This window comes from Acanthochromis polyacanthus, chromosome 13 (assembly GCF_021347895.1).
Source record: "Acanthochromis polyacanthus isolate Apoly-LR-REF ecotype Palm Island chromosome 13, KAUST_Apoly_ChrSc, whole genome shotgun sequence".
Taxonomy (NCBI): Eukaryota; Metazoa; Chordata; class Actinopteri; family Pomacentridae; genus Acanthochromis; species Acanthochromis polyacanthus.
The window spans coordinates 41,359,647-41,373,623 of record NC_067125.1 but is presented as its reverse complement, the minus strand read 5'-3'; the positions used below and the strand labels follow the sequence as shown (position 1 = coordinate 41,373,623).

The 13,977-nt window shown below is 39.9% G+C and overlaps 1 protein-coding gene across 1 annotated transcript; it reads left to right on the top strand.

The window, feature by feature from the left end:
* The first annotated feature begins 1,107 nt into the window (after positions 1-1,107).
* Positions 1,108-13,922, top strand: LOC110971994 (dehydrogenase/reductase SDR family member 12-like). Its single transcript, XM_022222412.2, has 10 exons — positions 1,108-1,251; positions 3,190-3,323; positions 5,694-5,776; positions 5,901-5,996; positions 6,184-6,265; positions 6,362-6,423; positions 7,148-7,252; positions 9,278-9,368; positions 10,004-10,141; positions 12,975-13,922. Exons 1-10 carry the CDS (start codon positions 1,196-1,198, stop codon positions 13,088-13,090), a joined length of 963 nt encoding a protein of 320 aa, XP_022078104.1. The 5' UTR covers positions 1,108-1,195; the 3' UTR covers positions 13,091-13,922.
* Positions 13,923-13,977: the final 55 nt, after the last annotated feature.

Genomic DNA, 13,977 nt, shown 5'->3' with positions numbered 1-13,977 from the left:
GATGTACCCTCATACAAAATTACCTTGCACTGAGCACAGACGTGTGTTATGCACGTGTACGTTATGTACGGATACCGAATCGCATGACCTAAATATGTAGCAGGCGAATTGATGTGACTCAGAAACACCCCACAATTTAATCAATTGTTCCTTGTATCATTTCTGTTGGATAAGTCCCGATAAGTCCTCAGTGGTGGATTTGTAGTAGGATCACAATCATGTGATCGTCAGCAGGCAGCTGATGTAGTGTTCACTTGTTGTCATGGTTACAGTGACGCGGAGTCGCTATCTCACAATGGAAAATATTTAACAATTCCATGGATCCAGACTCGAAGCCGCATCACTGCCAAAATTTAATGAAGTGGTCCTTGTTTTTGAGTCATGTTATGTTGTCAGATTCACGTACACAGATCATCACATAACTCCACCGCGTAACAAAATGTCCTGCTGAATCGGAGTAATTATTGCAAAAGCGCCTTATAGTTTTTAATAACTGTACACTGTAGTAGATGTCATGCATTAAAGGGTAAAATGTGATATAACTTCAGAGTCAATCAATCAGAGTTTATTTCTATAGCACTTTTCATACAAAAGTAGCACAAAGTGCTTAACAAGTTAAAAACAAACAATAAAAAACAATAAAAAGACAATGGCCCACATCCCTCCTAAGAACACACAGACATACACACACAGACAGTCACACAGGCATGCACACACACACACAGACGGCTCCCCACCGAGGAAACACTGAGATCTAAAATAGATGTGTTAAAAATAACATGTAAAACTAAAAATTGAAGAATAAAATAGCTACTAAAAGATAAAGAATAGTAAAATAGTAAATAAATAGTAAAATAAATGATAAAATAGATAGTAAAATAAATACTAAAATAGTGAAATAATAAAATAGTATACAAAATAATAAAATAAATGTATAGATAAAAGCAAAAGCAGGGAAACTTAAATGAAGCTTAATGTGAATTCAGTCTTGAGTTAACCACCACTGCTGGCTCTGTCTGTGACCCTGCTGTCCTCTGATTTCCAGCATGTCCTCCTGCTGCCGCCGGGGGTCGCTGCTGCTGCTGCTGCTGCTGCCTCCCTCCGACGGTCAGTGAACGCGGCTCCACGTGGTTGAGGTCCGGAGTAAAACCGAAGCAGAGAGCCCCGAACAGTGAGAGGCTTCCAGAGCAGCACCATGTCTCTGTACCGCAACTCCGCCTGGTTCCTGAAGGGAGTGACCGAGTTCACCAGGTAAGACCTCCGTCCTGCTGGGAGACTCTGAGGCATCACTGTGTGCTGTTCAGGAGCCGCAGTCCTCAGAGCATCCTCACTGCTGTGGAGGATCCTTATCCATTAGTTAGAGCTGCTCCTCATCAGCACACAGTCACAAGTTTACTGGAGGTGATGGGAAGTTAAGACACAGTTAAAGAAACTAACAATGGAAGAAATGTGAAATGTGAGGATCTTCTGTTGTGACTGCTAATAATGTGGTCAAATGTTAAACTAAATGTCATTTTCATGGTTCTATTGTAATTTAATTGTATTTCTGAGTGTGTTGGGAGTAGACATCACACTATAAGTAAAGTGTTAAAATGTTTCCCTTTACAGAATCCGGTGACGTCAAATCCTATATTACAGCTTTCATACCTTTATATTCTAACTGCTTAACTTTATAGACCATAACACTATTTGGTTCTTGTTAAAATTGAATGTCTGTGTGTCATTTTTAAAAATAGTTTTGAATGCTGTAATTTTAAAATGTATGTCATGGTTGTGTGTAAATAGAAGATTTATAATGGCTTTACACTCTTGCGTAACAGAATAATTAATGTTAAGAATAGATGTAATGTTGTCAAGAATAGAATGACAGAATGGAAATACAGACGCCCAACTAAACAGTTCTAATGCATTTTCAGTGAGACTTTCTTTTTTAAAAATGTACATATTTTTTGTCATGATACGTGGAGCCGAACTGAGACTGACTAATCAATCCCCCCAAAAATGTTTACTATTCTGACAATTTATCAATCATTTAATACATTTTCAAGAAGAAACAACAAACATTTGCTGATTCCAGCTTCTAAAATAAGAGGATTTACTGCTTGTCTCTGTTATATAATTATAAATTGTAAACTTTTGGACGGTTGATCAGACAAAACAAGACATTTAAAGATGTCACAAGGGTTCCATGGCACTGAGATGGCCATCATTTATTCCTGTCTGACATTTAAAAGAGCAAACAAGCTGAGAAAATAATTGGCAGAATGTAGCTGTAAGATAATAAGAAGTGAGTTTGTATGAGATGCAGTTATTTTGTATGAGGTTAAGTTAGATTAGAGTTCATATTAGGACTGGATATTTGAAAGTGATAAGATCTGTTCTGGCCTATTGAGAGTGTTCATGCAGATTTTTGTTTCTCTGGCGGTTTATTATCAGACTGGAGGTTTTAGTTTACCAGCCTTTGACTGGCTGAACATAATGGAACTCTTGAAAATCACAGGTTTATGAATCAAAGCACAGTTTACAGTGACTCAGCAGGAGGCCTGTAAGACCATAAGTCATTTGTTGAAGCACAACAGGACTGTTAATACTTTATCAGTCCTATCTGATCTGTTGCAGCCCTGAGGCGCCTTTCCTCATCAGCATACAGCAAGCCAAGTGCTCTGAAGAGGTGCTTTTGTGATTGTTTCCCTTCTCTCCTTTGTTCTGTGTTATCTTTACTCCCAGGGAGCTGCCCGGCAACCCGCTCTGACCCTGCACTAATAGCTCTCTGCATGACACCATCGAACAGAGCGGGCATTTAACCCCCCTGCCTTCCCCTAAATCCCCCTCCCCTTCAGCCGCCCTCAACAATGGCATCAAGGACAATGGGGGTAATTGAGGTCCTCGGTGCCACACATGCTCTCTGTGGTGCTCGCACATAAACCGGTGCTGTTGTCACCGCCGGTAGTCTCACCCCAAACGTCTTCTCATCAGACGCGATGCCAGGCACACTCTCTCCTTCATTGTGTCGGTACAGTAAAGCTGTGAGGAGACGTACAGTGAACAGGCTGGCCTCAAACACTGACCCTTACTGACCTCAGCACACACAGCAGTGAACTGAGCGCAGATGGACATGCATGGAGCCGGATGTGCAGCTCAGCAGTCAGCTGTCACAGATACGATGCACTAAAGTGTGGTGTCTTGCAGGAAGGCCTTCTTGGCAGCTTCCAAACGGTTTGTGGAGAAGGACCTGGAGGTGTCCCTGGCTGGACGCTCCTTCATGATAACAGGATCCAACAGTGGCATCGGGAAAGCCACAGCCATGGCCATCGCTAAGAGAGGTCAGCAAATCAGGACAGATATGAAGACAGCACAGCAACATGTGATGAGATTGATGTGTTCAAAGTCTAGTATTTTTACAAAGGGTTGGTAGAGACCACAGTTTGATTTCATTTAGCAGCCACAATAACAAACAAAACAAGCAAACAAAATCTGAAAAAATTGAAAAAGAAACAACATCTGTCCATTCATTATCTATACACCGCTGAATCCTGGAGTGTCCCAGCTGGCTTAGAGTGAAGACAGGAGACACTCTGGACAGGTCACCAGTCTATCACAGGACTACATACACAGAGACAAACAATCACACTCACATTCACACCTACAGACAATTTAGAGTCACCAATTAACCTCAGCATGTTTTTGGACTGTGGGAGGAAGCTGGAGAACCCGGAGAAAACCCACACATGCACAGGGCGAACATGTAAACTCCACGCAGAAAGATCCCAGACTGGGACACAAACTGGGGATCTTCTAGCTGCAAGGGAACAGTGCTAACCACCGAGACACTGTGCAGAAACGACTTACTAAACCTATATATTTTTACCATAATTATATACAAAAAAAGAATCTGAACAATAAACCTTGGAAGAGGTGGAATAGACTTAATAATTCATATAATTCATGGACTGAGACACATGCAAACTGATCTGCTATCTTGCCATTATGCATCATCAGATGAACAAAAATGTTAGCATACATATATGCACATGTATGTATGTACACATACCTACACAGACACAAAAACAACTAAATAATTAAACAAACTTCACTGCTATCTGGATCTGAACAATTGAATAGATATGGAATAAAATATCTCCTCACTGTCAGAGTTACCAAGCAGAGACAGATTCAAACACCGTGAACACAGTCGAGCCGTAGACGAAGGACGACATGAGAAAGAACCTGCGGTCACTGCATGAGAGGCGAGGTAGAGATGGAGGTGACATTTCTATTAAAACGTGACAAATACTATAATAGAAAACAGGAATAATTCAAAAAGTTTGACTCATTAATCCCAAACTTCTTAGAACTAGCTGATCACAAAAAGCAGCCGATTCTATTAGAAGAGACACAGCGCTGAGCTGAACAATATGTAAGGACATGTCACAAGCTGAGGGACGCATAATTAAAACATCACTGAGTATGACAATTATCTTGACATAGTCTATTATACATGTGACACACACACGCACACATACACACGTATTTCTATAAAACTAATTAACTTTTAAAAATGTTTTATTTTTTTAACTTTGTATTTTTTTTCAAATGACACTGTCCTTGATGCTTTGGTGTATTGTTGAACTACTACTAGCAGCACGGGAGATATTCTCTCAGGAATATGAACAGTAGTTATTCTTGTGTGCGTTCATTTCCACATGGCTGCACCTCATCTGTCTACCAGCGTAAAGGCGACTGTAGCCGCGCAGATCAATAATAAAAATCTAAAAAATTTTACAAAATGTAAAAATTCCTAAACATATTTTACAAACTGTCACTTGCTCAGATAGCAGGTGGCTTCATGAATATAATAGTAAAAATAATCCCAACTGTGTAGGAGTGATGCGTAAATCAAAGCTACAAAATATTCCATGTTTATTACAGTAATGTTCTACGTGTAGTTTGTAAAAAAAAGCAAACAGTTGTAGAGAAAATGTTCACTCGACATGGTGGTGCTCTGAAAAAGAGTCTGTAGCTGCATTTAAAAACCTTTTAGGCAGCATTAGTCCAGTTATTCCTCATTAACCCTCCTGTTGTCCTCATTTATGGACACCAAAAAATATAGTTTCCTTGTCTGAAAAAAATTCAAAAAATCAGCAAAAAAATCCCCAAATTTCTGAAAATTTGCAAAACCTTCAGGAAGAAAATTCCAATAATTCTGTAAAAGTTTCCCTTAAAAGTTTTATTTTAAAAAATCCTCCAAATTTGCCAAGAAAATCTTGTAAATAGTTACAAAAAAATAGCAAAAATCTTCCACAAAAATCCTAAAAATATCTAAAGTGATTACATATATATCAGTAAAACTTCTAATAATTTCTCTAAGAACATTCACATAAAAATCAACCAAAATCCCGCGAAATTCGCTGGATTTTGGTTGATTTTTATGTGAATGTTCTTAAAGAAACATTTTTAACATTTCTTGTATTCCACCAAAAAATGTTCAAAGATTTCCCAAAAATGTTGAAAATGTGGACATCAGAAGTTTCACTGTGAAAACATATATTTTTCCCACATTTTTAGACTTCAAAACGGGTCAATTTTGACCCGTAGGACAACATGAGGGTTAATCCTTAGCTCTTCCTTTTCCTTGCAGTTGTGCCCAGATAGTATTTTTCACAGCTGCTATAATCATTTGATCTGTGTCACAGGTGGAACGATCCACATGGTGTGCAGGAACAAGGACAAGGCCGAGGAGGCGAGGGCTGATATTGTCAAGGAGACGGGAAACAAAGTAAAGTGTGACTCACTCGATCACTAACTGAACTGAAAAAGCAGCACAGACGGCCTTCAAATGGAGTCTGGTTCCCCATTGAAGTGACATTATTCATTGCTATAAATGGCTGGTGTCATTACAGGAGGTCTACGTCCACATCCTGGACCTGTCTGAGACCAAGAAGGTCTGGGAGTTTGCTGAGTCCTTCAAGAGGAAGTACAAGACCCTCAATGTACTGGTAGGTAGTCTGACTTTTTGCCTTCTGCTGGCACCTGCTTTGTGTCTCTTCTCTCATCTTTTATGGTATGTTTTGATGCAGTTTCGGTAACAACATATGCCATACAGCCAGTAGAAAACCCCTTTTAATTCCGAGTCTCACTGTTGACTGCAGACAGTGATGATCTGATGTCTGTGAATGTGTCCAGATCAATAACGCAGGCTCCATCATGAGTCAGAGGGATGTGAACGCCGAGGGCCTGGAGAAGAGCTTCGCCGTCAACGTCCTGGGTGAGTCAGAGGTCGAGACTGAGGTGTGAACAAAATGTCGATATGAGAGAAAGATGGAGAAGGGCGGAAAACTTGAACTGTTTTTGCGTTGCTTAGGGGTTTACATTCTAACCAAGAGCCTCATTCCACTGCTGGAGAAGAGCCCAGATCCCAGAGTGGTGAGTCTCACAGATTCAGCCTGTCAGAATCTGCTGCTCTGCCGTACGTTTGACTCGCCTCACAGAAGTTATATGCTCCTTTATTGCCCTCAAAAAATAGACTGTAGACTTCGTAGCATTTGCCAACGTAATCCATCATTTTAGCACCCGGATAATGCGTTAGGGTTTAGACTGTTTGATGGTTTATTGTGGGTCATATTCTCACAGAAAACCTACTAAATGTTAAAGGAAGGCCAATTTTGGGCACATGGGGGATTTATGCAGAGAAGCACAGGGCCAGAGAAAGACTCCCAATTCAAATAGCATCAAAGAAGTTAACAAATGATGTCTTCACACATGTAAATATTGCAGTAGCCAGTGAAGATTTCAAATTTGTATGATTTTGATCATCAGTTAATTGTGTTGATTAAGTTCTTTTAAAGAAGAACTGTTTTTTATTTTAGCTTCTCAAATGTGATTTTTTCTGGTTTATTTAACCTTTTATGATAAAGACTGAATATATGTGTCTTCTGGTTGGCCAAAGCACTTAAAAATGTTGCCTTGGGCTTCAGGAAATGTAGATGGGCATTTTCAGCATTTTCTTGCATTTTGCAAACCAAATTATTCACTGAATAACTGGTAAAATAAGCCACAGATTAATCGTGAATTAAAACAACACCTCTGATCTGAATTGTGGTGGCATCACCCCAGCTTTTCCTCCCATACCTTCACTCCTCCTGTTCAGATCACCGTGTCATCAGGGGGGATGCTGGTGCAGAAGCTCAGGACAGGAAACCTGCAGTCTGAGAGAGGTCGCTACGACGGCACCATGGTCTACGCCCAGCACAAAGTAAGACCTGACCTCCAACCCCCTCATCACACATCATCACAAGTCAGGGACTGTCAGGCTTTAAAGTCCTTCATTTTGTCAGGAACCTACTCAAAAAGAAAGAAAAAGGAAAGAAATGTGATGTATATATTTGTATTAGAATGCTTCAATTGACAGTGTGAGCTTGTATTATTAATTAAATACATGACGAAGCAAAGTAATTAGTTTTCTTAGGGATTCTCAGTATACATGTGACTGATATGGTCCAATTAGTTTGAATATTATTGTTATTTTCTGATAATAGGATTTCACATGATAATTATACTCAATAATGAGAAGTGTGTCTGTGGAGGAATTTAAATTTAAATAGTAGTTTGACCTCTCTGGCAGGGCAGAGATATCAGTGCTTGGGATGTTTTCATTGGCATGGCTGGATTAATTACTTTATGATTGTTGGCCATCTTCAAAAACAACAATTTGAATATTTTAATGTTGTTTTTATATTATTTTGTGACATTTTCTCCTCTGAATAATCAATAGAATATTAAAGACTATATTTTCTTTACATGTATTGATAATGAAATGACTCAGCACATTGGAAACATTGAAGCAAATGATTTAAAAACTACAACTAATTAGCTCATTGTGAACAAAAACAAAGGGCTTTAAACTCACTGGAAGATTTTACACAATAGATGGTATACCAAGCTTTTAAAAAGCAGCACACAGTTAGAGATTAACCCAGTAATTTCTGAGCCGTGTGCACTTAGCTCACATTAGGTCACCAAATATTTACGTTTCCTTTTAAACTTCTCACATGGTTAAATTTGAATAAATGTTCAAATGATCCAGTGACGAAGCAGAAACAAAAAAAGTCCAAAAACTGAAGCTGTCCTCTCCTGTAAATCACGTTTGAAGCTTTCATATTTATCTTCTGTCCTTGCTTTTAAAACTGTATATAAAGTGGTTAAAACCTGCAGCAGCTCCAACAGTAACACGCTGCTGACACACTGATACTACACTGTTAATAATCTAATGAAGGCAGATATAATGAGAAAAACACTCAGAGAGCGCAGTACTCCTTCAAGGCTGTTCATTCCCCCACATGGCATTGCCAGACATGCAGCATTTTTTAAAATAAATGCAGCATCTGTTTATTAGTTATTGATGATCAGAAATCACAGCAACATAGAATGTGGTCATTTATCATAGATGTACCCACAAACAAAATGACCTTGCGCTGAGCACAGGCGTGTGTTATGCATGTGTATGTTATGTACAGATACCGAATCATGTAACCTAAAAATATGTAGTGGGCAGCGGGAATTGATGTGACTCAGAAACACCCCCACAAATTAATCAGTTGTTCCTTGTATCATTTCCAATGGATAAGTCCCTATAAGAGCATAATACTCCGCCAAGACGGTTCACTCGCATGATTTCCGACAGATGAAATCTTAAAAAATTTGTGGTTCACAGCGGTGGATTTGTAGTAGGATCGCAATCATGTGATCGTCAGTAAGCAGCTGATGTAGTGTTCACTTGTTGTCATGGTTACAGTGGCTCAGTGCTGCTATCTCACAATGATACAGAAATCTTTAACAAATCCGTGGATCCAGACTATAAGCTGCATCACTGCCAAAATCTAATCACTTGGTCCTTGTTTCATTTCTGACCTTCCCTGAAAGTTTTATCCAAATCCGTTTGTCCATTTTTGAGTAATGCTGCTGACAGACGGAATAACAGACAGACAAATGTACGCTGATCGTCACATAACTCCTTTGCATTCCTTGATGAAGTAATAATTAACCAGTCAGAGGCAACAAACCAGTACTTCACTCTAATATGTAATTCTGTTTAAGTACTTTCATGCAGAACCTTTCCTTGTAATGGTGTGTGTTAAAATCGCTGTATTGGTCGTTTCATATAAGGGTCTGAATTCTTTTTCCACCACTGTTAGGACAATGTTGGAGTTGTGCTCAAATATCTCAACTGCACTACCTCCTCTTCTTCTAAAACATGTTCCCGCATGTGTGTGTGTTCTAGAGGCAGCAGGTGGTGATGACAGAGCAGCTGGCAAAGACTCACGCTAACATCCACTTCTCCGTCATGCATCCAGGCTGGGTGGACACTCCAGGTAAGACCCGCGCACACACACACACCAGGGTTTCTGTAGGGCATTAAAAAGCTTTAATAGTCATTACACTGATTTGATGAAAACTAAGGCCTTACATGGCATTAAAAAATCATCAAATTTGATTCTCAGTGGCATCAAAAATTCTTTCTGCAGTTTTCAAGAAAAATATTGGACAATAATAATATATAGTTATAGCCTGCGATTCATCAGATATGTGCATCTGTGTAAACATGCCGAAGCACTGCGATAATTGCCCCGGCCGGTCGGGTACTGGCAGGCTGGACCAGGTGGAGGAGAGATGGGAAATGGGGAAATGCAAATTCCAGCAAAAATGGTTCGAATACGTGGAATTCAGAGAATGACTACAGCCCGTGGGTGGTCAGGGGTGGTTTCCGGATTCAGAAATAGTGAAAAAAATCATCTTTTACAAAAAAAACAAACCTGTGTAATTTGTTGAGCTCATGGTCATGGCATCAACGGTTTTACAGTATAGCATTAAAATGTCATTAAAAAGCATTAAATCTGACTGGCTGATTTCTGCAGAAACCCTGCATACACACATCAAGAATACTTCCAGAATATTTTGGGCTCAAAGGATGAGATTCCTCTGTGTGTTATGTGTCTGTCCGTCCCAGCGGTGGCCAACGCCATGCCGGACTTCCATCAGTCTATGAAAGAGAGCCTGCGGACCCCGGAGCAGGGGGCTGACACCGTGGTGTGGCTGGCCGTCTCTGAGGCTGCTACCACGAACCCCAGCGGACGCTTCTATCAGGGTACGTCGTGATTAGAAAGAAACACTCATCTACCTGCTTATCAGTTAGAGATTGGTGTATTGGAAAGGCTTTATGGAAATTTAAGTCCCAAAAAGAGGGGAAAAAACTGTGCTTGAATCGAAGAATGCTTGAATTAAGTGTTTGTCAGTTGTGGGATGTGTGTGTGTGTGTGTGTGTGTGTGTGTGTGTGTGTGTGTGTGTGTGTGTGTGTGTGTGTGTGTGTGTGTGTGTGTGTGTGTGTGTGTGTGTGAGGGTTTGGCTTGCGTCCATTGCAGCTGGAGTGGGCTGCTTTTGGTGCCAGATACTGCCAGAGAGTACAGTGCCTCTATGAGCAAACACACACACACACACACACACACACACACACACACACACAATGTCCTCGGTGGCCTTGGAGAGGGAGGTTGTACTCTAGCAGCAGAATCACAGACACACAGAAATGCTGCTTTTCATGTGTCTCTCATGTAACAGAATTCATGTCAGCTTACTGAGCTGTTTTGTTTTTGTTGTTGCTGTTTTTTTGTTTGAGAAAAGCCCTCATATTGTAGCATATTTGAGGTCTCATGCAGAGGACCAGTCAAGCTGTCTGTTTGGCTTTTCTCCACTGCTTTGTCTCATCTCCACACCAACTTGGCCAAACCTGCTGGAGTTGCCAGAACCATAGCAGCTGTCAGCGGTGGAATATTTCCTAACAGTGCGGCGCCGCACACTCTGATTTTGATTACAGTTTTTCTGTGCAGCTCAACAGCTTGTCCATTCCCGCACTGTGGAACCAGAAAATCTTTTAGCTCTTTGCTTTGGTTCGAGTTCGTACGGTATGAACACAACCTGCTGCAGCGATAAATGACTTCACTGGTACATTTGTCAACAATAATTAGAGTTTTTCTTAAAGAGAAAAAGTCCATGTACTCTCATTCTAACTTCCTAAATGTAAATGTTTTCTGGTTTCTTTTGTCATAAAAGTCTGAATATCTAATAACATTGGTAAACATTTTTCAACATTTTATAGATCAAACTATTTATTTATTGATTGATTGACACATAGGTAACAGATTGTTGACAAGTAGTCATGATGAGCACCGACTTAGTGTTTCTGTATTTTATTCACTTATTTCTCAGATTTTAGTTAAAGCTCTACAGCTTTAACTAAAAGAGGTGAAAAATCTGAACAGATATTCGCTTTTGCAAACTGAGATTTGTGAGATTACAGTCAGAGGTAAAGAAATAGTGGCTCTGTCATGGAATGGGAAACTGTAGGGAGGAAGGTTGGACGGACTCCCCTGAAAGCTTAAATTTTGTGGCGTCTCTAAAATATTGACAGTATTTTATTTTTGCCGTGCACCTCTCTGCATCTCCATCATCATGAATCAAATGTACAACTAGAACATTAATGATGTGTTCTTTCAAATTTCTTTCTTTCTTTCAAGTTTATTTGAAAAAGGACAGTGTGCAGTTACATTAAAAATATGGCTGCACCAGATTTAGCATCATGCTAATTTCCATCTGTAGTCCTTGGTCCATAAAAAAACAAACATTCCTTATTTAAAACAATGCATATAAAACACACTAATAAAACACACATATAAAACATTAATGATGTGTGATTCATGCATAAGGATTTTTTTCATTTTTCAGCTTTGAAACATCAGATGAATCATTTTATTTCCTCTTTGCCTTTGTAAAACTGAATATATACACACAGCTCTATGCCTCTCTCCCTCTCTTTCTTTCTTGTAACGTGTGAATTTCTCTTTGGAGATTAATAAAGTATCTATCTATCTAAAACAAACAACAGCTGGCGGCAGCAGCTCCTTTAATTTGGTGTTCTTATTTTATCCTTAATTAATATGAATGATGAGCAGTTAAAGCACTTTCAAGTCCTTTATAAATGATGTAAGGGCCATTCTGCCAACCATGAAAAAGTGAAAAAAAGTGAGCATGCCTTGAAGCCATGAAGTAGTTCACACACTGGGTATGGGTACGATATTTGCACACATCATTCCACCTGCTTCAATAGGGATTTTTGGAATAATGCATTGTGCTGCAGGAGTTCTGTTCAGACACAGAGCAAAGCCACTGCTGTCGCCACAGCAACTTAGAAGCTCATCAAGTCAGAAAGTGCAAAAATGTTATTATTATTATATCATTATATAAATAATTGAATGAACAAATTATTTTACATTGGTCAATCAATCCATTTTTATTCTGTCGCTTCTCCAAGTCCAGGTGGTGGAATTTAAAATTACATCTGTGATTCCTCTACAAGCTTCAGAAATTTAGATGAGACTTTGCGTGCAGAAACTGTTGTCTTTTCTTTACCAGTCAAAGCCTGATGTGAGAGTGGCAAAGAGAAAGATAAAAATGCTTTTTATGGTCGCTGTATTTAAGCCAGGCAGGGTTCAGACAACACACAGCATTCAATAGAATATTCTTATAATTACATACACCACCGTTCAAAAGTTTGGGGTCGCATAGAAATGTTCTTATTTTGAAAGAAAGCCATTTTTTTTTCAATGAATATTAAATTGACGAGAAATCCAGTGTAGACATTGTTAATGTGGTAAATGACTATTCTAGATGGAAACGGCTGATTTTTAATGGAATATCTCCATAGGGGTACAGAGGAACATTTCCAGCAACCATCACTCCTGTGTTCTAATGCTACATTGTGTTAGCTAATGCTGTTGAAAGGCTCATTGATGATTAGAAAACCCTTGTGCTGTAATTAATAAAAGTGTGAGTTTTCATGGAAACATGAAATTGTCTGGATGCCCCCAAACCTTTAAACAGTGGTGCATTTTCGTTAAATCTCAGCGTGTGTGTTTGTGTGCAGATCGAAAGATGGTGTCCACCCACCTGCCGCTGGCCTGGACCCACAGCTCCTCTCTGGAGGAGCAGAAGTTAATGTCACTGCTGGAGGACTTGGCCAAGACGTTTCAGCCACACTGAGTCTGCAGCAGACTGGGTACAGGTACACCACCGACACTAACGCCACCAGTTCCTACTGACCGAGGCTGGGCTCAGCGTTTCCTCACCCTGCTGGAAATCTGCCCCAGCACAGGGAGGGCAACAGATCTGGGTCTGTTTAATGACAAGTATTTGGAGTGGTAACAGTCTGTGATCAGTGGTTGAAGTGGAACAAATGAGAACTGTGAGTGCTAAGATGTTTTGAAACCCAGCCTTACGATGGCAGATTAAACTGAGGGATTAATGACGCTTGTAATACTTTGTAGCAATATATATGATAACATTTGTTATTTATGAGCCTAACTTTATAAAGACTAAACACTACATTGTATGAGTGTTTGATAGCGATGCTGCCGTAAAGATATATCGCTGATGGAGAGAACGCTCATGAACCACAAACAACCACGTCTGTTACGGTGACTTCATTACCGTTGTCAATCAGATGGGAATCTGATGTGACCAGAGTCACTCACAGACCAGCTCTGGGTTCAATGTCATGCTTGTGTTTTAATGACTTACAAATGTGCCCAGTGGCGTGCATTTACTAGCTCTGTAGGTAACCTGTCTGTTTGCTTTACTGTGTTGTAGCGACTGTGGTGTACAGGTTGAACCCAGACTGGAGACACAACGTTCTCTCTCTGAGCCGTGGGCCTTAAACACAACACGGCAGCATCACTTGACATGTGCAATATAACATATTCATTTATGACATGGTGATATCTGCCCAGCACCTTTAAAAAGGCCTTTTACTGACTGTGACTTTGGCTTGAGTTGATCATGTAAATGCACGCTTGAATAAAAGAAAACTACTGATTGTTTTGTGTCTTTCTCTGCAGCTCCGATTCTACAGGAAACACACACAAAGAGCC

Coding starts and splice junctions, on each gene's coding strand:
- LOC110971994 (XM_022222412.2), top strand. CDS start 1,196: ATGTCTCTGTACCGCAACTCCGCCTGGTTCCTGAAGGGAGTGACCGAG. Junction 7,253..9,277: donor TGGTCTACGCCCAGCACAAA/GTAAGACCTGAC, acceptor TGTGTGTTCTAG/AGGCAGCAGGTGGTGATGAC. Junction 10,142..12,974: donor CAGCGGACGCTTCTATCAGG/GTACGTCGTGAT, acceptor GTTTGTGTGCAG/ATCGAAAGATGGTGTCCACC.